The 26042-nt window shown below is 39.4% G+C and overlaps 1 protein-coding gene across 1 annotated transcript in view; it reads right to left on the minus strand.

Annotated features, from left to right (window-relative positions):
* nrg3b (neuregulin 3b) overlaps nt 1-26042 on the minus strand; it is a 205207-nt gene that overhangs the window by 32008 nt on the left and 147157 nt on the right. Inside the window, exon 3 of the mRNA XM_076887505.1 lies at nt 6378-6451. Within this exon, the coding sequence (XP_076743620.1) occupies nt 6378-6451 (74 nt within the window). The remainder of the gene's footprint in view (nt 1-6377; nt 6452-26042) is intronic.

A 26042-nucleotide genomic window follows, 5' to 3' on the forward strand; every position in this document is an offset into this window, starting at 1 on the left:
CATTTAGGTGAATGGATTAAAATAAACTGTGCTGCCTTATTAAGAGGTGGAATGTAAACGATTAAAAAACAGGACCCTCCCTACATTGCATAAAGGGAATGCTTCGGAGGGCATTTGGACTTGAAAATGGTATGATAAGTGCTTAAGTCAAATTATGCTATTTGCTCTAAGATTGCTTGACAGGTTCTTAATGAGCCTAAGGGATTTTCATGATCACAGAGATAACAAGAAAAAACAGCCTGGAAAAGCAGGTCTGAGATTCCCAAATTAATCAATGAACAAATGAGTTTATGTTTGTATTTAGACAGGCTGCAGGTGTCATTGTGTTGTTGTTGAGCAGAATGCAGGGTCTGCATTTTCCTCTTGCAGCCTCGAGGATTATTTTACATGCCAACATTTATTATACGCTCCTTCTGAATCATAGTCAGTCTCATAGCAACCTTGCAAACCAATGATTAAACAGTTAAGAGCCAATCACTTCTGACTGGGGGACTTTATGCTTGTTGCCACAAAGAGTTCGGAGATATAACTGTGAAATCAAGATATGGCTACCACTTTTCTTACTTTTTTTTTTTTACACTTTTCTGACTCGCCCTCCTTAAAAAAAAAAAAAAAATGAATGCAGCATCTTTCTGACGTTACTTGATCTGTATTATACATTCAAGCCTTTTCCTGTGATTGCCCATGGCAACAGCCAACCCTTCTCCACTCTAAATCGCCCTGACTGTCATAGCCTGTGCAGATGATGTCATTACAACTCTGATACACATCCCTTCCTCTGGCATTGCCTTGTCTGGAGACATTCACCAATCATAATATGTGCAGGCTCCCAATCCTTCGCACTGGCAACTCGAAGCACCCGGGGGAATCATTCACGGCATCTTATGGGAGCCTTGAGCAAGCTTGGAGAATACCTGTGCATCATGTCAGATGCTTTTGGCCCGATTAAGAGGCAGGAATCTGGCTGGTGGGAGAGACAATGGCAGGAGTGAATCAAATCCTTAATCCCCTCCCTCACTTGGGTGAGAAGGGAACTGCAGAGTCAATGTGTGTCTGTGTCTGTTATTGAATTCGATATCCTGTGTAGCTACTTACTCCAGGCATAATATCTACAGAAGATCAATAGTTCAAATTAGAGGATTGCCTCCTTCCTCTTTGTGAGTAAACCGGGTAAAAACCAAAAAGGCCCATCTTTCCTCCGCCTCCTCTTCAGTCTTCTACCGAAATATCCCCTCTGTAGTCTCAGAAGTGCGACTTGCCCAACTGAACACTATTAGTGGGATGCTCTAAACTTTTTCATGGTTAAAAAAGAAACTCAATCCACATCCTCAAGCAGTTATAAACTAAATTGCTACCTTCCTACTCTGCCATCGCTCCACTTAAAGACTCCACCACTTCCCCTGTGCACCAATATGTTAAACTCCAGCATTATTTCCAAAGCTGAGTTCACTGCAGTACAGCTCGAGTGTTACAGAGAGGACTTAATTCTTTTAGTCCATGTGGTTCTGTCATGTGCAGGATGGACTCGGTTGTAGAAAAAAAAAAAATCAATATTGTGATTATTTTGATTAATAGCGAGATTACTTACTACTACATTTACTTTTTCTTTTTTTTACACTGGATTATTTTTCCTTTATCAATGTATATAATTTAAGTAATAAAAATAATTTTTAAAAAGTCCCTGTTAACTGTAGTCTCCATCATGGGAGTTTTGTGGGTGCAGACAGTGGCAACAACATGTCCACGAGGCAATTTTGTTATGTGACCTGACAGACCTGCACAAAAGTCACAAGCAGAGATCGAGTGAGGGCTGAGTGACACAAGTGTATTCTGACTATTACTTCGTCTCAATAGATCTTGTTGACCCAAGACTCCTTTTTTTGCCATGTTGCCTGGAACTGAATTAAACAAGGAGCAGGTCTGGGCTTTCAGGGAGGGGCCACAGCACTATTGTGATAACGACTGACGCATGATAATCGCTTTATCTCAATTACCTTGTTTTCATAATCAGTGGAGCCAAAAATCATAATTGAAATTAAAATTTGATTAAACTCTAACACGCCTTCGCCTGTGATTCTCTATCTACTTCTGTGAGGACGTGTGAATGAGTGAGTGACTGAGCGGCACTGTGGTCCAAACTGCTCTTTTGAGTATTTTACCAGTCGATACGAAGAAAAAGGATAAGGGGCAAGAAATGATTTGTGACTGTAAGGTGCTCAGATATTGATCCAAAATGAAAGCTCAAAGCAGAAAAGCGTGGCATGGCCCGGCAAAAAAACTACAGTTGCTTATTTGTACACACGCTGAATTTCATCAGCGCTTAAGATTTAGCTGTTGTTGGTATATGCATGTATGTTTGTGCTGTATGTTATTACGTGATTTGGATTTTGGAGGCAGGATAATCCTCCAAACCCTTGGTAATCTGGGTAAATTTTAGATGAGTGTGTATCAACATAGATCAAAACTAGGCTCCATTCCCCTCCGACTCTCAAATCTTCCTGTGTTATTGGTCACGGTCACTGGAAGCTGTTTTCTGTGGTTAACTGTTGTGGCCATTGAGAGGTTATGCAAGACAAATTCACAATAAAGCTGTCAGTTTCTTTTTTTTTTTCTTTTTCTTGTGAAGGTCAGGGGTGTACTCGGTGCACCGTCTTAACCTACTACTGAAGATTTCTTCAGTAGCTTGTTTGTACAGAGCATTTTATTGATTCTATTTTCCAGCACAAGAGAAGCATTCTGATTAAAAACGCTAAGCAATTTTTTGATTTTCCATACTCCCTGATATATAAAGCTCTTCCAGCACTCCTCTGATCATTTCTATTTGTAGATTGGAAGCCTCTGAACAGTGCATTCAGTGTGAGAAGGAAAAAAATAAAAAGGCTTTTGGCCCATTGTCCACATCTAATAAACATTGACGCCAGCTTGCTAATGGCTAATACATTTGTCTAAAGGGTTCACAAGATGAATGGGGGTGGACTGACCACCAGAAAGATCAGTAATTTTCCTGGTAGGTTAGTCTTTAGCTGATTAGCCCTTTATCTTGAACCTGCCATTAGCCTATTTACACTCACTGGCCACTTTTTTTAGGTATATCTGTTCAACTGCTTGTCAACACAAATATCTAATCAGCCAATCAGGTGGCAGCAACTCATATAGGCATGTAGACATGGTCAAGATGACCTGCTGAAGTTCAATCAGAACATCAGAATGGGGAAGGTGAGTTAAGTGACAGCATGGTTGTTGTGCCAAACCTGTTTGAGTATTTCAGAAACTGCTGATCTATTGGGATATTACCACACAACCATCTTTAGAGTTTACAGAGAATGGTCTGATAAAGAAAAACTTCCCACTGAGCGGCAACTTTTCTGGGTAAAAATGTCTCATTGATGCCAGAGGTCAGAGGAGAATGGCTGGACTTCTTCAAACTCAGACAACATTAAGTCAAATAACCACTCATTGTGACTAGAGTATGCTGAAGTAGATCTCTGAACACAAAACATATTGACCCTTGAAACAAATGGGCTAAAACAGCAGAAGACCGCACCGTAGCGCTCCTACTCCTCTTGTCATGTAAAAACAGGAAACAGAGGTTATAATTTGTGAAGGCTCACTAAAATTAGATGATACAGGACTGGAAAAACCTTGTCTGGTCTGATGAGTCTTGAAGTTGGCTGCAACATTTGGATGAGAAAGTCGGAATTTGGCATAAACAACATAAAAGCTTCACGCTTGGATTAATCCTGCCTTGTATCAACAGCTCTGGCTGCTGTTGGTGTAAGGGGGAATATTTTCTTGACACACTTTGGGCCCCTCAGTATGATATGAGCCTCTTTTAAATGCTGCTGACAATGTTTATCTCTTTGTGACCACAGTCTTCTGATGGCTCTTTGCAGCAGAATGTCACAAACCTCAAATCATCTCAAACTGGTCTCTTGAACATTAAAAGAGACATGACATGAGTTCAGTGTACTCACACAGTTACCAGAGCTCAGTCTAACTTTGGGATGTGATAGAACAGGAGATTCACATCATGACTGAACAGCCTACAAATCTGCAGCAACTCCGTGACACTGTCATGTCAATATGGAGCAAAATCTCAGAGGAATGTTTCGCACACCTTGTCGAGTCAATGCCACCACATTAGCATGCTATACCTAATAAAGTGGCCAGTGAGTGTAGCTTACAAATCTTCAATAGGTCAACAGCTGGTGCAATCAAGCACAGCACAGACCTGAAAAAAAAACTACTAAAAATGTTAGTAGTTATTATGAAAGCAGTCGTACAGCCAAACATGGAGGAGCATGTGGCTCGTGGTTCAGATATAGGAGAAACAAAATTGTGCCAAACCCTGCAACACGAGGTAATGGATTTATTTAAGTGATGGGGTGCAAGTGATGACAGTTGCAAGAGGCAATTTTCTCTTAAACTGCTCATCAGTCTTTTCCGCATTACAGCCTAGCATGTAATGCTAGGATACCTAGCTGACGATGTAAACAAACAGGTGAACGTGGCTCTGAACAAGAATGGTGATCAATCAGATCCATCGGCGGGGCCCTGTTCATGTCTGTCGTCTGTTTATGAAGTAACAACATCATTTATATGATCAGGTTGGACAAAAGTACCGTTCGCATTGCAAGAAATCAAACATTTCTATCAATGCAAGGCACTTTATCACAAATGTAATGAATGCACGTATTAGAGGTAAGTCAAATTAGATATGAATTAATTTACCACCTTTAAGCGATAAATATTTCTAAACTGTATTTTTGACAGAATTGTTGATAAATATTTTGCTGATTTCATAAAAATCCAAATGTGGTCATTTGTGTGAGCTTAATTTTGTGTTATCAGATGGGGGCAGTTCTCTAGGTTGCTTATTGTTGCTGGTTGACTCCTGACTGAATGACACAGTGAAACTGTTACAGTAAGAGCAGCAACTCCTTAACAGCTTAACAGCTCAGGGATTGCTTCCACAGCCTGGGAGATCCTTGCTCTGAAGTGTTGTGCTTCCCTCATGCTAATTAAACTGATTTATAGGTCTACCTATAGCCACTGTAAAAGATGCTCGCCCCTGAAATGTAAGTTTTTGTCTTCTGAACGATACGGTGTAAAAACTTCACCTTTTTGTTTCATATTTTGCCTTCTGAGGCATATTGTCTTATATATTTCAATAAATCTACAAGTACCACGGCTGTGTTGTAATTCACTGGTTTGTTTGAGAGTCCGTTTTTATCCAAAGCACAGTAGAATTCGGCTTATTTTAAATAGCATCATAAAAATCTCTTGAGCTGGACACGCTGGAAAATTAATGTCTGCCTATAGAACATAAAACAAATCCCAGTGTGAAAACTGTGTGCCATGCGAGAGCATAAAACAAGCTTTGTGACACTGGCTTGTGACTCCATTAATGGACTCTCAGCGGGCCTGATGGAATCAAACAGACGGCAATAGGAGTTAAGTTTTCTCTTTGACTCTTGGTGCGGAGGAGACGAGTCACTCCATAAAACAGTGTGAATTTGTAAAACTGCACTCTCACGGGAACGGCTCTGGGCCTCCAGTTTTTCTTCTTTGTACCTGTGACTTTTGCTTTATTTATTTTTTTTAAGTACACCACACAGCTGTCATCACTTTAGGGGAACAGTTTTTCACGAACACCAGGAAAGTGAATACTTTCCTTCCTTTAGGCTAAATAAAAGCATGATTATAAAACATGCAAGGGATTTTTCATGCATCTATATGAGGGACATTCATGTAGGCCAATGAAAATAAATCTATCGGGATACACATTTTACCCGGTAACTAAATAATATCTTTGACTGCAGTAATAACTGCTTGTATTAATATTTAAATGAAAACCCCCACGTTTGACACAATATCCAATGTGTGATCACCTCTGTAGATATAGTAGGAGATATTAAAGTAAATGAAAAAAATATCTTTTCTTTATTGAATGAATTCAGTGCCGTAATACCCTTGCTTTTTTATTTTCAATGCACACGTAGCAGAAAAACTTTAGCATGAATCTTAACCTTTTACCCCGCTAAGCTGAACATTTTTCTTTGACCACCTTTGTCAACTTAAGGAGCGCCTGGAGGTTCTCTGCATTTGTATACTTCAAAATGACTGAACCATATTGGAAATGTTAGTTTTTTCAATATAAAGTCCCACACAATACTTTAATCACATAGTATTACTGTACAAGACCAACAGACTTAAACAGATAACAGTTAATCTAAGGCTAATTTGTCTTACTGATAAATATAGTACAGTAAGAGATTTGCACAAGGGCATGTAGCGTGCACTTGTTATGAATTTGTTTTTATGTTTCAGATCAATACACCAAGACTGAAAAATAAAGGGTAGAATAGGGAGCGTACTTGGATCTGACAAGATAGCATCTGTCTTGGGAACAAACTGGTCACAGCGTAGTCCATGGTAGCCCTCTTTACACCTGTCAGAGAGAGAGGGAAAAAAAGAGACACAGAGCGAGGTTTGAGATTAGAGGCAAGACAAACAGAGCAAAAAGTACCAGTATGAACTATCAGCTGAAGGGACTTTTAGATAAAGAAAGTTGAAAACAGGAAGAGCCTAGACAGATGAATGAATGGATTGCTAAAAAAAAAAAGTGGAGTGGAGTGCTCGCTAAGGACCGAGGTGGTCAAGGGAGATACACAGCAACTGTGGAGAGGGGTGGAGTGAGGACAGAGACAGAGAGGGGAAGATAGTTGGGCAGGCCCAAGAAGTGCCTGCAGTCTCACTGATAGCACATGACTGGCAGGAATGCCACGTCCCAGAGGAAGAAAATGGGATACTGGGAGTGGATAGTACTTGGCATGGATGCAGCAATGCAAGATTTTCAAGGGAAGGGAAGCTGCCATAGTTTGAACAATCATATAAACAAAGTCCTGGCATGGTCCAAATATTTACCTTCATCATCAAATAAATATGCCTCTACTGCTGATTCCTGCAGATCCTTGAGCAACTGTTATATACCTACTAAAATTATGACAGTTGATGACTGATTGGGGATATTTAGCAATACAAATATCAATTTTACTTTATTGGCCAAATCGGACCTGTAGAATGCACAAATGAATGAATGAAAACATACATATAGTTTCATAATTTAAAAAAAAGCGTGACAAACTATATTCATCAAGTTTTTCAAAACAACTCATAGTTATGAGGAACCAAGTTTGGCACAATCCTCAATAGCTTTTGTCTCCAAGAGACTTAAATACTTTTATTTCTGTCTTCAATAGTGGGCACAGTGCGGGGACATTCAGTAGGCTGATCCATCCCTCTGCTCTTTCAAAGATTAGGTGAGACAATTGGAGGATTTGCTTTGATGTGCCGTTTCGACATAAACTTGTACATGAGCGAGGGACATGTCAGAGTTGTCTATACTTTCGCCATTCCATCATTCGGTGCTTTATTGTTGGTAGACGATGGGGGATTAACACCGCCACAATATCCATCAATATCTGTCCACCATGTTTCCAGCAGTGCCAAACAACCCCACCCAGCAGCACTGTCCACCACCCACCACCCCAATGCAGTTTAATGCATTGGATGAGTGACACGCAGAAGTGGACCATTCAGTCTCTCTTAGCTTGGCTTGAAATAAATTAATAAATAAATAAAAAGAAAAAGTGAACCATATTTTTGAAGAAAAAAAAAAAGAGTAAGCAGCAATGGAAATGGGAAAGTCAGAAAAATTGTTATAAGGTTGTAAAAAATTCCTCTGTTTTTAGGTCTTTGGTGGACGTTTATACTCCATAACTCAGCTCAATAGGTGCAGTTTTCCATCTTTATGTAAATGCTTCTACATGGTAATGTTTATTTTGTAGCCAAATTATTGAATCTGCACCGATTTGGTGAGTCTGCAAAAAGGCCAGTGAAATTTCTGCATAAGTTTAGGACACAGAAAATAAGAAGCAGTGTTTTGCAAAACGTTAAAATTTTATATGTATTTTGAAAATAGCACAAAAACAGTATATCAAATGCTGAAAACATTCATTCGAATTTCTAAAAGCTGTGTCTGAGGCATATTTATGCGTCTTTCTAATGCAAAATATTTCCCTATTCTTGCTTGATGTAAAATTTCAGCTTTTCAATACTTCAGGGCTTTCTTTGTCATATTTCTTATTTCAGTGAAAGCGGTGTTTTCAACAGGTGGCAGGTCTGCACCTGGATTCTACTAAAGTACAGAGCCATTTGTCATGGTTCTGGGATTTTGAAATCTAAGCTTTAGTTTGTTGGGACTAGGTTATTGTTAAATTCTCTCGTTGATTATAGTTGTCTAATTTTGCTGTTCTTATAGCTGTTTTTTTTTCTTTTCACTTCTGTCAGTCTAATATGGTTTATCATTTCTAGTCACTTCCTGTTCTTTATATTCTAGTTTGTATTTTTATTCTGTATCTTCATTTTGCATTAGGTTCATGGTCATAATGTTTAGTCCTTAGTTGTTGTTGCTTTGTATTTTTTGTTATTCATGCTAGCTTCATCGCTTTGATGTCTCCTTGTATCTTGTTGTCAAGTCTTTGTCTTGGTGTCATATTACTTCCTGTTTTATGCTGATAGCCATATGTCTCTTGGGCCATGTTTTACGTTCTCCTACCAATGTTTCATTATCTGATTAAGTCCAGCTGTGTCTAGTTTCCCAGGCGTCTCCATTCTGCCCCAGTCACCCTTATGTTTATAAATCGTTGCTGTCTCCCTTTGTCAGATTGCCTGTGTTCCAAACTTGTTTTGTTCTCTCTGTTTGCTAAGCCTTATGTGCTTTTGCTTAAGCCTTTTGAACCCTTCAGTTGATTTTCTGTTTTGGACCTCCACAGTCTTACTACTCAACCTGAATAAAGGCTGATTTTCTGTTTATCATGTTCTAGATCAGCAGCCTGCATTTGGGTCCTTTTCTGCACCGCATGACACTATGCTGTTGCAAATGTGTACCACTCAGCATTATTGGGGCCTTGCTGTGTGCACTAATCTGATCTAGCTATCGAGCTGTTTACTGTTAACAAGCAAACATGTATATGAGAGCCTAGTTTAATTTTCTTTTAGGGGTGCATCATTCATGATTTCCAAAAATTGTTTTTATATTTTTATTCATGAGATCATGGGGCAGTTTTCTGCTTCACCTCAGTTCATCTTTACCAACCTCTGGCCCAGTTTTGTCTTAACATATGCTTGTTTCTGTGCACGGTAGAGACAAGTATCCACTTGCATGTGAAGACAGAAGGTGGCATTGGATTTCAGAAGTGGTTCTAGAGCCCATGCATTGATTTCTACCACAGAATTGTGTTTTGTTTTAATGCATTGCAGCCTGGAGGTATACAGATGATGGCTATTCAATACTGGTCTTCGGTCTTGACCTCTGCGTACCAGGATCGACATAAAATTCTACATTGTTTATTTTTCTTTTATTTTATTACATTTTATTTTCAATTCAGACTTTAATGATTTTAAATTTTCATCACAGTTTGTTTTTATTGTTTTTTTGCACATCATCTCAACTATTTTTGGGAACTCCTTTTTGGGTTTGGTTTGCTGTCCACTAAATTTATCTGTAATTGTTGCTTTATGTGAATGAGCTAATTGCTAAAGGTTTTAATCTGTCGTTTGCAGTCCGGACATCTGTAACTGTTCAACTTTTTTGCATATTGTGTGCACTGACAGATGCCCTGATAAATTGATCTTCACTACAAACCACCCCTTTCACATCAAAGTTATTATTATGCTAAGTTGCACTGAAATGTATAAAAACATCTTGAATTACGGGGGTTGTCAAAAGTCAGTTTGAAAAGCTTTTGACATCTGTGTTGCCTTCATAACAAACAACATCGCTGTCAAGCTGCAAGGTAAGATCGTTGAAAGGGCCATTTTGGTGTTATGTGGCAGTAAAAACCTCTCTAACTGCACCTTTAAATAGCGAGACTCATTACCGTTCAAATGATGTGTGAAAAATACCCTTGAATTAAACCCTCTAAATCTTAAAACTCTGACTCTTTGTGTCATTTCATTTCCAGAGTAATAAGCAAAACACACAAAACCTCTATAGTCCTCTGCTCAAGAAACCAAAGGAGGATGAAGGACTCTATTCTCTCTTGTCATTGTCTCTCCTACAGCCAGACTCCTGCCTCTTAATCAGCCTGAAAAATGACTAATTCAAAACTGAGGATTCTCCAAACTCTGCAAATCTTTCTTTCATACAAATATACACAACTACACAAAGATTCTCGCAGCGTGGCTCACGGCCCTATCAATACCCTGCACTAGCTCTAAACATCTGAAACATCGAATATATTAGGCAAAAACCACAGCAGAAATGCTTGTATAACTCCCAAGAACATTTTAGGGAAGAACTATTCCGTGATAGATAACTAGATGCAAAAATGTTTGTGGTGAAGAGCATCAGGTGGATTCTTACAATCATCATCTACTCACTATGCATTTTAGGAGACAAAAGAGACAAAAGCCAACCTAATTTAAGTGATCGCAAATGAAAGCTTTGAGAAATCATATTAAATCCAACACCCATCTAAAAATTATCATTAATCACCATAGAGATAGACTATTAAATCTGATTGAACATTTTACAGTGAAAATGGAATATGCAAAAGAACATGCCATGCGATGCGTAAAGCAGCAGTCCAAATGACTGATGCAAACAGCTTAGATTTATTACCACATTAAAGCAGCTCGGTATGTGAGGTTTGCAATGAGAAGGGCGTGGACACGAAATGTTATTTTGCATCAAATGTTAATGTGACGTTTCCATTACCTTTATGTTAAGAACTTATTAAACGCATACCAAAGGAAATGAACCCACTCTCACTCCAACAGCGCCAAATATGACACTTTTCAAAGCCGCTTGTGTAAAAAAAATATGCACAATGCATCCAGTGACACTGGTGCTGTGACTCAATAGCTAATAGTAATCTTCCTGAAACGCTGCGTAGGGGAATTTGTGAAGGGTCCTTTAGCATTACATTAAAAATGCAAAGAGTGCCTTTAAGTGTGCGAGGGTTAATGCTGTGAATGGATGTATTTTAACCTAATCCATGATCTTTTCTTAAATGAAATTGTTTTGTTGCATAAACCAAACAGCCAATAAAAGCAAAACTAAACAGAACTGTCATTCGCACTACAGCTATTCCCTTCTACTCCTTTCTCTGGACCTTATCGCTTCATCAAACAGACCATTAGCTCCAATATTAGTCCAATATTGCTGCGAGTGCTGATTGAAGGAACTATGAGAAACGCTTCCTCTCTCCAACGCCAACGCCTTTTGATAAAATGACAGATTGTGGCACATTTTTAGCAGCCAAACAGAAACTTAGAGAATAGCTACGTTCTTGATTTCCTTGTTTAGCTGTGAGAGATATGCACTGTCCTTTTGTTTTTGTCAGTATGACAATCTCAGTCAAACAATGATGTTCAGAGAGGGAACTGAGATGGCGAGCAAGATTTCAAGGGTACGCTTTCCCTCCCCTCCAGCCGCTTGGCTCTGCCCTGCATCACACCTTCTATCCCTGGGTGTGAGCTGAGACGCCTTGTTAGTATTCTGAATGCCTGTCTGGCTATCTGTTTACATCTGGGCTTCCTGTCTGTTTGTCTACATCTCTCTCTCTTCCTGTCATCTTTGTAGTACTGTGAAATAAGCTCAGAATTCCTCAATGAAATATGAACAATGCTTTGTAAATGTGTTTGCAGGAAAATGGCGTTGAATGCCTGAATGGATGATAAACAATGTGAGATAATGACATGCTTTGAGTATATGTCTGGGTTTTGTATCTCCAAAGAGGGAGGGAAAAGGGAGGAAAAATCTCATATCTATGTTTGCGTGCATTGTTGGGATTCAAAAGGTGGGAATATCTCAAAGTGAAGTGTGTGTCTGTGTGTGTTTGCTTATACCCTGTAGTCACTGTGTATATGAACAGCAGCTATAGACTCAGAGCGTGTTTTCCCCTACTGCTCCAGAGCTGTCTTTGACTACCCAGCTGCTTTTAACACATGTTCCAGTCACAGAAAAAATACACCTCTGAGTCTGGAGGATGACAGGAGGGTGGGGAGCTCTGCCTCATAACTAATCACCATTCTGCCTGTTAATTAGCAGGAAGAAAAATGAAGGATAGTTTCAGTGCAAGGGGAAGGAATGGAGGTTCAAGGAGGAGATAAGGGAAGGGAGTGTGATCATGTCAACCAAACTTCATTTACCTTCTGACACCAGTGCATATTAGCTTCCGCATGTTCTATAAAATAACTCCATATGCTACTGCTGATGAGGCACAGAGGAGGTGCCAAAGCCTACTGTCAGGGGATAGCACTTTCTGACACGATGAATGATTAAGGCTTTGAACCTATGTTGCCGCTATAGGTTGCCTGGCTAAGCAGGTGAGCCACATGCCAAATGGCTGCAGGGGCTTGGGTTTGATTTCACACCGGACTGTTTCTTGTGAGTCATTGGCCCTTGCTCTGGCTTAATGTTCTTAAATGTTCTGCCCAGTAAAGGCAAAATAACCCCCCAAAAGAGGATTTCAACTTATATGTGGTTAAACCCATCATGTATTTTCATAAGCACACTGTCAGTAATAGTTTTAACTAGATAAATTGTTTATTACTGAATTTAACAGGGGATTAATAGCTTGCTTTTTTACTAACATCTGTTCACAGGCAGCTGTAATGATGTGGCAATTTCTGTTGTGCAGTTTATGGAGTTCTTTAATTGACATTAAAGTTTTACAAGTCATTTTAGCTGAAATTACCTTTGAAGCTGCAGTTATGAGTGCTAATGCAACCAGCTAGCTTTTATTAGCAAAGCTGCTAAGCTAATCTAACCTGCTGTAATCTGATATTTACTGTACAAACTCAAGTGTGGCGATTCGATCTAACGCTCAAAAATAAGCAAGGAGCTCCTGAAATACAAATTTCAGAAGATTTCATTCCAATCTTGACTGTAACAACTGTACGTTAAGAATTTTGTTGAACTCCATCCAGAAAAAAGGAGGATGTCTTAAACTATACAAATGTAAACATTGCTTCTAGCAATGGACTAACAAATATACATGACCTTTTTTGATATGTATTCTTATTAACAGACACCCCCCCCCCTCCTTAAACTAAATTCTTTTATAAGATAGCATACAACATCCTGTAAGGATCAATACTATGATTGTATCACCTTTCACTTGAAATCTGGAGCTGAACACACCTATAGTCTCTAGCTCAGTATAAAATGTATCTGTGCCTGAGACAATTAGTCCACATGTGACTAAAGCTGGCTAACCCAGAACTGCAGGAAATTACAATTTCCAGCTGTTAGATGTTGGATCATTTTGCCACAGTGAAATTAACAACTTTTTACGCTGGCATGAACAGATGCCTTAGAAAAATTAGCAAACATGAGAGGGAGAGACGCCGCATGTTACCGAAATTTGGCGCTTTATCTCGTCTGTTCACAATAATTGCATGTAAACTTAAAGTATCTACATATAATCTGTAACACAGGTAATGTTGGACCGGACCAGGTTTTCCCTAATTACCTGACTTCTTGGAAATGATTTTCTTCAGGCTCACTATCAAAGGCAATCATTATTTGGCAGCAGGGGTTCTCGCCACACTCAATAGACACATTTATCACACTGCACCGAGTCTTTTGACTCGCTGCCACATTTCATATGGCACACCAACTGGTGCGGTTGATGTTTTCAAGTATTACTGAATTGGGCGTTACCCCTAATTTCCATAACTTGACCTACAAGGCACGCATAATAAAATCAAGATTTGCATATGCATTGAAGCACAGATGCAATATGGCATTATGTTAATTGCTAAATATTGAAATAAATTATTTAAAATCTATTCACTGTGTGGGGCTGGTGAATGCTGTGGTATTTTAATTTGCTCAGTTTTGAGATACAGCACCTGCTGCAGTCCATGATATAGTCCTGTTGAGTGTATGAATGCATTACAGAAGTTAGGCTGAGGGCATGCGGCTGATTTAAGCCACATTTGCTTTCCACCACAGTCTAATTTTTACCACTGGGAAGGTCAGGATGACTGACAGAAATCCATTTTATTATCCATTCTTATAAGTGGAAAAAAGCAGACCTCAGTAATTTCTTATAAGAAATAATAATAATAAGAAACACACACACACAGACGCACACTCTCATACACACAAACAAACAAACATGTACACACGCAACCATCATTGCTTCACTCTCAATATCAAAGCATAATCAGTGGCTGACACTTCTCTCATTGTTATTGATGAGCTATGGGGGAAGAATAGGTATGAGCTGGCTGCAGTGTGCCCCGATTGTTCTAAGCTGAAAAATAAATAACAATAATGCCAAAACGTCTCCAATGAAGACAGTCTTTTACCTGTATCTCGGCGCGCAGCGGCACATTGTGCGATCTGTCTTTTGCAGCGGTGGAGCAGAGCAGGTAGAGACATCATTTATACCTTGAGAGAGGTTTTATAGATGTCTACTGTTACATGTGAGCTGTTTACATACATAAGTAATATGCAGCTGCTGGGATGTGCCTATCCTCGAAACGCATATGACAAAAAGAAAAGTACAGGAACTTTTGTTTGAGTTAAATGTATATAATGCTACTGTAGTAGTAATAGTAGTAGTAGTAGTAGACTATTTGGCGTAATGAATGTAAACAACTTAATTAAGGTGATGACATAACAATCTGTTAATAAGCTGTTTCACTGTCTGTGGACGTGTAAAGTCTGTATGATGTACGATTAGATCCATAATATAATGGTGTGATTAGGATATACATTGTCAAGCCAAAGAATTACAGGGTCAGAAATTGCACATGAAAACACAGCCACAGTAATTATGGCTTCATTAAGGTTCTCACTAATGAGCCACTTTACTGCTGAAGTAAATACATGGTGAATATAGTTAAGTGAGGTTATAGTGTCCTCATTTCTCTTCCCCCCCTTTTTGGATGGTATCCTGAATACATTTTCCATCCCTGCTAAATAGTGTTTACAGTACACTACATTTCCTTGAGCTGTACCCTGGTGTAATTGCTGCTGCGATGTCCCCATTTTGGTGTAGGCACCATTACATTTTTATCAGCTAAGACAGTAAACAAGGGTGCCGCGACCATCTCATCCATCAAGTAAAAAAAAAGAAATCTACCCATCAAATGTGAACTAACAAGCAAAGCAAAACATTGCAGTAAGCGCGGGGGCATAAAAAGAAAACCAGCACATGACGCTCTGGTCTGGCGTGCCCTATCCAAATGCTCCAAGAAGTCATTAAGCTCTTGGAGGATGAAGACATCCCAGCTTGTTTGCCTCTCACATAAGCAGGGCTGAACTTGAAACTGGGAGCTGGCACTGTATCACGCAGGAGTGTGCACTACATCATAACGGAGCTCCCAAGATGCAAGGCTGTAACAGGTGCTGTTTCAAAGCACTAGAGATAACAGAGAGGAAGAAAAAGGGCGAGGGGAGACGGACACAGTGAGAGAGAAGGGATGCTGCTAAAGGAGATGTACTCCTCTTCATCTTCAGAGATGTCTTTTTGCTTTTATTTGCGAACGGGAGTATGTTTGTGCATGGGCATGCAATTTGGAAAAAACAAAAAAAACAAAAAACCCAAGCAGAAACAAACTGGGAAATTCTAATTCTGTTTTGAAAAGATGAATATTTAAAGCTATACTCCTCAAGCATAGGGATGGATTTACCAGTCGTCCATATGGATTAAATATTCATAAGATTTGCACTTCTAGTCCTAGTATTATTAACCCTTAGGTCTTAAGGTTTTTGCACTTCTAGTGATTAAAAAAATAGACATTTACTAGAATTAAAGCTATGTATTTCCCTTCTGAACTAAAGGAAAATAAACACAACCAAGTCCATTGTTTCAACTATCTTGAATATCGAGTAACAGCCATCTCTGAATGCATTTTCTTATGCTTTCTTTTGTGAACGGATCAATTTTTGAGCAAGGTTTAGAGAGAAAACCAAGAAAGGGCTTTGTCATTTGGCTCTCAGGGGTCAGGTTTTGCATTTTACAGGCTCAATAATTGGGGCATTTAGAAATAAGTGTAACAAATTTCTCCATTGAGTGATTTCATAATGGAGCCAGGCATCAAAACAATTCATAATGAATTTGCACACCAACCATCACCAGGGAATCGCCACCGGGATACATCCACATTACTTATTTTTGTTCTTGCTACTTAACCCCTCCCACCCCTCCGACTCTTTGCTATCCAGGCCACTTAGTCACCGTACTCCACACTATGGGTAATATCATGTATTTTTCCTAACAAGGAAAAGGTAAGGAGGAGTTTAACAGTGACTAAAATGCACAAACAATTTCAACTTCAACTGTGCTTGTTTATACAGTATGGCACATTAGGACTTCTAAGCCGTTAGCAGTGATAACTGTGTGAATATTTGGACTGAGATAATCCTTGCTATTTTAAAGATACCACAGAGCTTGAGAGCCATCAAAACAATATCTCCCTGAACCACCAGAGACGTGTCTGTGACTTTTATTATTCATTAGGCTTCTCTTTCCTGCAAACGACTGCCAGCACCAGACAGCCACAACACATCCTTTTGGCTGTCTCCACTTCTGATGCAGGGGCATTACAAATTTAGCAGGGGGGTTTGAACTGTACCTTGAGAGGACATAATGTGATTATTAAACAATAATAAAGAAAGATGACTAGAGAGGGGGGAAAACCCACTCAGGGCCTGCACCGTAAACGAGGTGCGTAAAAGCGTATTCTCTTTGATATTATTTACATGGCCCTTTAGGAACGGCGCCAGTGGAAAAAAAGCGATTAAGTTCAACTGTGTTGCTTTAACCCAGCAACTGGAGAAAAGCCATTCTTGAGACCATACATTGCTTGTGAATGATTTTTTGTGTCTGGCTAAAAGGTGCCAAGAATTGTAGCATCATCACAGCAGGAGTGAGAGTGACCTAAATAATTCACCTCCTCTCTGTAATAGTCAAAGATTTATGTAGCATCATAGTCTTGTCTAGACAGATCACATGAAGTGGGAGAGCTTTGTCAAAAAGTTGGTGATACTTTTAGGATTGAGAGAAAACATGATGGGCGGATTTAAATCTTAATGCGCTTAAAAATGTTGGAACTTGTGTACATTTTACAAGCATTTACTTCACATGTTTTAAACGCAAACAAAGTAGTAGCTTTATTAAAAAAATATTATTTATGTTTAAATCATTTATTTAAAAAAAACACACTTTGCAAGATTTTGTGTAGGATGGTGCTCATTATTGTGTTATAAAATCTTTGCCACCACATCAATCTTTAAAAATCTCTATTTCCCTGCATTATCTTTTAATAAGGTGTTGCCGCAAACAAATAACGGAGAAGAAATTACCTTTATCCGATAAAATGCTTTAGCTTGTAAATAAGTGCGACATTAAATGCAGATGTCTCTTGGATATCATAGCCCGAGAGGGATGTTTTGTTGTAGACTAGCAATTTAGTCTTGAAGAAGAGGGCATTGCCATTTAAACGTGATTATACTGTGATTATAGGATGAGAGAGTATAGGGAGAGAAACTGATCTGCTTATACATTACATTTGACTAACACTTGACACAAAGTATCAGCAGTTCTTTAAACACTGTCATCTCCAGGAGACGAAACATTAACCCCCTGTGTATCACAGCTTATTTTTGATTTTACCTTTTTATAAGAGATTCAGTACTGGCTTTCCTGTTTTACGCTTCTTTCCAGATATATAGGGAGTGCAGCGTCTCTCTTTTTTGGCCTGTGTGTGTTTTGGTACTACGCTTTAGGCTAGGGCTGTTCGATATAACGATATATATCGGATGACGATATAAAAACGTCTATCGTTTCATTTTACGCGTTTGTTTCGTGGTGTCGCAAAATAAACTGTTTACGGCAATATTTTTTCATTATTTTGATGGTCACTGTAGTGGCTATATTAATTTCTTAATCAATGCCACTAAATTCTTGGATGACACACTACACCAAATAAACATATGATATATGGATACTGTAGTTACAATACATTAATCTTGCAAAAAAAAGTGCTTAAGTAAGTACTTACAGTAAGCCTAGTGGCTATCTTCAGTCTGTCACACGCTTCTGTTCCATCTTTATGTTTACACTAACATTCATGCTTCTAATTAGTAAGTATGAATGCAGTCACCATCATATGCCACATTTAATTAATTTTTACATTAGAAATGGGTGGAAAAAAACTGACACTTAGAATGCACTCAAGAGCTTTAAGTATCATCTGTACAGGATTATGCTGTGGTTTTCTCTGTAAACATCAATATAATGATGTATGCTTAGTCTCCCTTCTTGGCCTACACAGTCCCAAATTTGTCTCTGGGTTTTAGATCTGGGGGATCACTCTGCTCTGTCATGCGCAGCAGAGTGCAAAAGCCACAGTGCAACATAGCTCCAGGTGCTAATGCTAATCGGCATTCGTATCAGAAGCTCATCAAGAGGTCAGGTCGAGTTAACCTTTTCCCTGAGACAGCCGAGCCCCCCTCCTCTGCGCCGCGCGCAGGCCAGCCTTCTCCTGAAGATGGATATTGCATTTTCAAGAGCTTTATTAAAAGGTGTTTCTTAAAGGAAAGCGGACACTGCTGCCTTTTCTGTCCAGCATTTTGGATGCTGTTGACATCTACAACCTTAATCTTGTCGGTGGCATTCAGCATGATTGAACTCAAATCATTGTAAATGCTAATGGACTTTAAAGGGCCTCTGCATACTCGCCATAAAAATACACGCGCGGTGACAAATACTCAGCTGCACACTGAAAGTGTACAACACTGTCAAGGTAGAGCTTTGTCTGTAGATGAACTGTCTTGAAGTCAAACCCTCCAGCTCAGCTACAGTATCATCTGTAAAAGATGGATTAGAGTTCCCTATAACTACTCTCTCACTGAGGCACAATGTAATAATGTGAGTGTGTATGTGTGTGTGTGTGGGTGTGCTAGAGAGAAGAGGGCACATCTTAAAGTGACTGCACACAGCTACCGTGCCTACTCTGGTATGTTTACTTCTGCAACCTGCCTACAAGTGTGAGAGGTTTAAAGGAGTCTGCTCTGATAGAGACAACTGGAACAGCTTACACTGCTCCCTAAAAAAAAGCAAACAAGTGTCTTGGGGGGGGGGGAGGGATTGCTCTTGTTGTGATCAATCTGACTGCCTTAGCCAACCAACCTTGAATAGATGGCCACATTTCACCCTGCAGGCAGACACAACTATGCAGCACAATGTCGCGCAGACTGAATGACATCCCACCCCGGCTTAAAATCTGCCATCAACCTCTTCTTTTCCCTTATGCCCATACAATTGTTTACACAATATCTCACAGCATAATAGAGGCTAAACGCTTCCTAAATGTGTCGAGATCATAAATGTGTGCAAGTAAACAACACAGTTTATAAGACCTGGATCTTGTTAGCCTCTTTATTACACCTGTGGTTACTTGAAAAACGCCCGTGACGATGGCTGCAAATAGAAAACACTGTCAAACTCCAAAGACCGATTGCTGCAATCACCCAGCGAGAATTATAGTTATCACAAACAGAGACCTTTCATAGGCATAACAAAGACTTAGCAACAGCAATATCGCTGCCAGTGTGAGAGGCCCAAAACAATGTATCAAAGAAATATGAAAAAAACAGCCACACGTTTCAGCTGCTTTGGAGAGGCGAGATATCAAAGAAACTTGCAGATCAGTGAGGCTGGGTAGGTGCTGCACTCTCGAGAATTTTCATGTCATAAGGAACTGTCAGGTTCTTCGATGCAGAACACGGCATTCCCACTGTGGAACTAGTGAAACAGATCTCACGGAGGGAGCGAGATCCGCGTCGAATATTCACGATCAGTACTTCTTGGCATCGCTTTAAAAGCAGCGGGTACAGTACCGGTAATTTCCGGTCATTAAAACACGCAAGATTAAACAGGTGTGCTCTAACACAAACCACAATCCCTTCGCAAACATCACCAACTGAGTTTGATGCTTAAATGTAACCTAGCAACAAGCGAGAGCAAACTAAACAGCAAATGAAAACAGAGCACAAGAAAAGAAGGAAAATGTTCTGAACTGGTTACAGTGTGTCCAGTGTTACCACGGCAGTCAAAGCACCAGTTCTCAAGGACATCTTGTGCATACCTACAGTATGTGATACTACTGTGTGCTGTTAGAACTGATGCATCTTTATTTTATTTTCCTCATTATCCATTCTCAAGCTTGCAAATTTTTAAATATAGATGTTGTACTCAAGATGCCGCCTACTGTACTTGACTGAAACCTGTAAGAAATGCACATAATCTAATGGACTTGCTGTATTCAAAAATCACACATCCGTTGCTTACTGATGACCTTTCGATAAACACCGATTGCTTAACAGTTGGCATTTATTAAATTTAATGCTAGTATGAATAGTACTGTAGCTCACAAATGTTGCATAAGAGCAGGAAAAGATGCAGGAGCAGAGCATACTTAGAACATCTTGTTTCCACTCTTGCAGCGGTCTGAATGCCCTTGAGGGATGTTTTTAAAATGACAGGTATGCCTCCTTCTTTGTTCATACCAGCTCTTATAAGCTCCTTTAAATATTTAACATCATGCATCGACTTCATTTAGCATTCGGACAGTGTATTTGAAAGATCCCAATTAAAAAAGTTTAGACTTTTAGCCATAGTAAAAGACTCATGCAGTTAGAATTAACCATGCTGTAAGGTCATGGTTTTTGCACAGCACTGAGCCCCAAGATGCAGCTGGGAAACATAACAAATATGGTCTTTAGGCAGTGAGAAAACAAATTCCATCTAAAAGATTTAAGAAATGGATTTCATTCACAGTTAGAAGTGAAAAACAAGGCACCAGACCAAAGTTATAGCTGCAAAGCTAATTGGAGGAGAATTGAGCTGGAGAAATAACCTCGCAGTCTCACTGCCGATGTCAGCCATTATAGATTTTCTGTGTGGACAGTGATATATATTTACTATACACTCTAAATACACCAATGTTTTATGATTTACCTATTGGCGAGTTTTTGTGTGAGCAAAGTCTATTTTTTAACTCCAGGATGGCTATGAATTGGTATCGATTAAATTCTAATTCAATTCCCCTCGTTTTGCTGTTATTGCCAGCAGAAGCTCAGATGCACCGCCTGTCTAGGCAAATGTAGCTCGAGCACAGAAATAGATGACCTCTGTTGCTTTAATTACCCTCAGCCCATCCAGTGTGGTGAGTCTGACTTGCTGGACTATATATTTACATTAACGGCATTAAGGATGGAAAACTGGCATATCGAACTGCCAAAAAAAAAGAAAAAGAAAAGAAAAATCTCAATTATCTTGCTTAGAAATAATTCAGCTGACAATTATCACCTAGTGAATGTTTCACAGTTGATTTGAGCTGCTTTTCAATGAAATTACACCATTTTGTCAGAGAGCATTGCACTGCAGCGAGAGCCAGATGATTCTCTCCTCCGTTTGTTTCACTCCCCCAGTAGCAAAACAAACCCAAATCCTATATCCATCTGAGGTAAGCTGGGCTCCAACTATATAGTTGTCAGTGGATTCGCTTCCATGTTTAGCCTTTGGTTAAATTCATTATAACCATCTCTCTCGTAGTTTGAATCATGGCTAAAAGGAAGAGCATGAAAGTGATGGGCAAAAGAAGTGAAATTGAAGGCTGGGTGACTCTGGGAATTATAAGAGGGAAACCGTCAACGTAGGGTGCATCAGTGTCAGTCAAGCTCCATCCCCAATGATGGCGGCTAATTAGATTTTCCTATGCTCAACAAATCATGCTGATGGGGAGAAACATTTTGCAACTCAATAGCCAGCTGACATGTACTGATAGCATTGTCAGCAGAGTCAGCTGTGCTGCCTGCTAACATGGTTCAAGTGGAGGATTATGGATGATATTACAGATGCATGTTCTGTTTACATGCAGTGACAGATTCCATGAGGGGAAAAATGCCTATAATGAGAAATGAATGAATAAATGGATGAGCGATATCATACTGCATGTTCAGAGGCATCAGCTAATTTCTTTATATTATTGGTACTATTATTTCCTTACATCATCTGTCTGTCTGTCTCTCTATTCATATCTATCTGTGCTGTTTGCTCTAAATTATTCATCTCTTCTCCAGTCACATCCTTGTTTGACCTTGATGATGCAGACAGTGTTTCAAACACTTTAAAGGAATTTAGTTCAAAATGAGCCCAAAGACTTTGAGTAATCTGCCTTGCTGGATGCACTGCCGGAGTGGTAAAAATCTTCAGTTGTAGCTCTGACTTGGCTCGAGTTTTCATTTGGATTCCAAGATGTGGCAATTCACAACAGATACTTGGCTTTTCCTTCATAGTCACATTAATGAGGACAAATAAAAATAACAGACACTAAAATGGTCAAATTCACAGAAGCCAAATGACCTGGAAATTGTGGAAGGACAGACTCTTCCACACTATACAGTGCATTCAAACAATAATATTTATTTCATAGCTGATGGTATTTTAGAGGGGGCAATTCTGCAGAAAAGCACTGTGTTTTTCAGCTTCAACTGCAACTGTCAACTCATGCACATAATTTCTCCCTCAACTGCTTTATCTTGCTTGTGAGGTGCTGCTAGGTACTAATTACTTTCTTATGCGCTGCTGATTAGCTCTGCCTTGAAGTCAAAGCTCCAGAGTGTGTATGTGTAAATTTGTGAGTGTATTCATATGTATGGGTTCTAATCGCTTCTATTTGACTGCAAAAAGAAAAATGACAGTTTTTTACAAAGATGACAAATCAAGGTTTGTCCTGCAATTTTTTGATGCAAGATCATGTGTGACTGGGGGAAAATCAATCATGCTGACTTAACAAGAAGTGTCCCTCACTCAGTTCTTTCACTTCGAACGAGTAATGATGAGATTACATTGTCTGGTAATCAACGATAACCTTTAGTGTGTCTCTACCAATCTATCTGTTTGTTCACATCTCTGACAGTGACTTATTAACCTAGAGCAGCTGCAGTGACAGGTATCTGATTAGCAACCAAATTATTCTGAAGGGTTTTCTGTTGTTTTTTTCATTGTGTAGTATGATTATTTATTTATGTGAGCAATTTCTTGGCTTTCTTTGCTATATGTTTATAATATTCTTGTAGGCTAACGTGCTTCCTCAGGCAGTTGGCAAAATTCTTCTACTTAAGTTAAGCCACCGACATATTTGTACTAAAATAAACCAGCCTCTTTCATTTGTAGGAATTTAGCATTTCTTCAGTTAAGTATTGTTATTGCACTAAATTACGCTAAATAAAGAACTTTATGGTACTGTGGAAAAGTCTTGAGCCACCCACCATTTTCTTTTATATGTACACATCTTCATATTTTACTTCCAAAACTGGAAGTTTTTCTAATTTTTTCCCCCCAAAGTGATCTTGAGCTTTTGTTCTCCAGATTTTCTGAAGGTCTGACGCTTTCTTTCAACAATAGCTGCTTTTCCCTTATTTTCAGTCCAGTCCTTATACCGGACCATTTTCAGAGGAATGCTCTTTGCCTTAACACTGACAATATGAATTTTTTAAGCGTAAAAAAAGTGTTGTGTCTGCATATTTAGGCACATAAGACAAAACACAACTTGGTCCATTGAATCGATAAAAAATGACAACAGTAGGACAGTTTGATAAGCGTAAAATAGTATTTATGAACCAGCATCGTGGTTCCTGAAGAAGTACTAGATGAGAACTTAGCATAGCTTTTTCTCTTGTTTGGTGTGTCCTTAAATTACTGGACAAGTTGAGGATAAATGAAGAAGTGATAGGGCTAAGAATCTATCTGCAACAGATGGACACTATCTGAAAGTCATGCTGAAAGATACATCTGGCACTTCAGTTGATCCATCTACTGTGCCTCATCAGAAATGGTCTCAGTGGTAGGGTGGCTTTTAAGAAGCCATTCTTAAGAGCCACCCTACCTGAGCTTTTTTTGTTTTGTTTACCAAATTACAAAAGAACTGGACTGAAAATTGGTGTGAGAAGGTTTATGGAGTGATAAATCCAAATGTAAAAGAGGTCCGACAGTGAGGCCTACAGCCATCAGTGAAAAATGATGGTGGCTATGTCTTGGTTAGGGGTCGAATTTCAACCAGTGGTGTTGTGGTCTCGTCAAAACTGATGGAATTATGAGTTCAGAAAAGTACCGTCAGATTTCAGTCTGCAATGGCTGCATTTTTTTCATACATCAATGATCCCACAAACACTGCCGATGCAGTAAAAGCTCACCTGCATAGAAAATATACTGTCAATCATGGATTGGCCTCAGCAGAGCCCAGACCTTAACATTATTGAAGCACTGTGGGATCATGTGTTCAGAGAACAGAACAAAAGGCAGCCAACTTTTAAAGAAGAGCTTTGAATGTCCTTCAAGAAGCCTGGAGTACTATTCTGAAATAAATTACCAGAAACCTGTGTTGAAGAATAAAGGTGGTCATATTAAATACTCCCATTTTTGCCTCATTAACTGCATTTCCATGCATGTTTACACATATTTGAATAAACACCTATTTTAAATTTTTTCTGTCTCTTTCTGGTAAGCAAACGCCATCACTTAAAAATAAATCGTGACGTATCGGGCTGATAAAAAAAACGTTAACTGCAATTTCTGGGGTGTAAAAGTTACCACGCAGCGCATTAGCTATGAGGTGGGAAAGTATTCAAAATAAGGTCACAATGGAAAAACACAACAATCTCTTTTACTGAAAAGCAAGATTATCTCAGAGGATTTTCAACCATGTTATTCTTTACATGACAGCCTCCGTTAAACAGGTGAGCAAAATAACAAAGAATGCTTTATCAAGGCAATTATCTGAGCAGAACTGCACTGGTGAATGTATTCCACTCTTGACTTCTCTTTGATGAAAGCAGCAGGAGCCTTCTCACTCCCTCCTTCTTATCACACTGTCAAGGCAGCTTGCCTGCTCCCACACTGTGCTTGCCAGCAGAAAGGGCACTGCTCGTTAATGCCAGTGAGCTGGAAATGAGTCACAGCACCTTGTCACGTGGCTGATCTGTACCCCGACGGCGCCCTCTGCTCGGGAACTAAAGAACATGGTTTTCCCCGCTCGTTGACATTCAGTGCTGCTTTCATGACTGTTGTTCTCATCAAATTGAGGGAAAAGAGCAAGTGTGCACATGGAGTAAGACGTGCTGAATTGAACTGCAAGGTTGGCGGTGTGGCTACTGGATCCTCTGGTCTTACATATTGCAGTCTTCAGTAAAAAATATGCACTCTATGGACTTCGCAATGAAAAACGGTGTGTAAAAGGTGAAAAAATAAACACTTCTCTTTTTTTGGGCTTCATCCGAGCTCGTATATGGTACAAACAACGGGGAGTCGTGCAACATAACTTTAGTTGTGCGTCGGTGTGGTGAGATTATATAAACATTCATTCTCTCACAGTTGATTTGTTTCAACCGGCTCCGTGTTTTCATGTGGGGGCTTGGGAAACATTTGATATAATCAGGTTATCTTCCACAGTTTTCCAATGTTCTGTGTGGAATATAGAGACAGTTTTCTCAGTGACGTCACATCAGTGCCATATCTTGTGCAGGCTTTGAGGGACCACGCTCACCTTGAATTCTGTGCTAATCTCCAATGGCGTGTTTTTCAAATGCGCTGAAGACGAATCTGCACAATCTGAACTCGGACACTGTTTCTTAGCCTCTCTTTTCTCAACAACCGTGAAAACATTACGTCTGTCACACTAAGTCGAATCTTCATAAAACCCCAAGCATAACACAAAGATAGAAAGCCATCTAACGGGCCGAGCACTGAAAAAGGACTTCTGTATTGCTGCATCTCACAGTAAAAGACCTCGCTAGAACCATGAGTATGAATTAATGTAAATTACTTTCCAAGTGCTAGTCCTGTCCGCTGCAACATAAAAATAGCATAATAAAAGTAGAAGCCTAAAGGCAGAGTTTAAATACAGAAAGCTCCCGCATTAAAGCAGAAAACTCAGGATCAGAAGCTGCT

This window comes from Maylandia zebra, linkage group LG8, assembly GCF_041146795.1.
Source record: "Maylandia zebra isolate NMK-2024a linkage group LG8, Mzebra_GT3a, whole genome shotgun sequence".
NCBI lineage: Eukaryota > Metazoa > Chordata > Actinopteri > Cichliformes > Cichlidae > Maylandia > Maylandia zebra.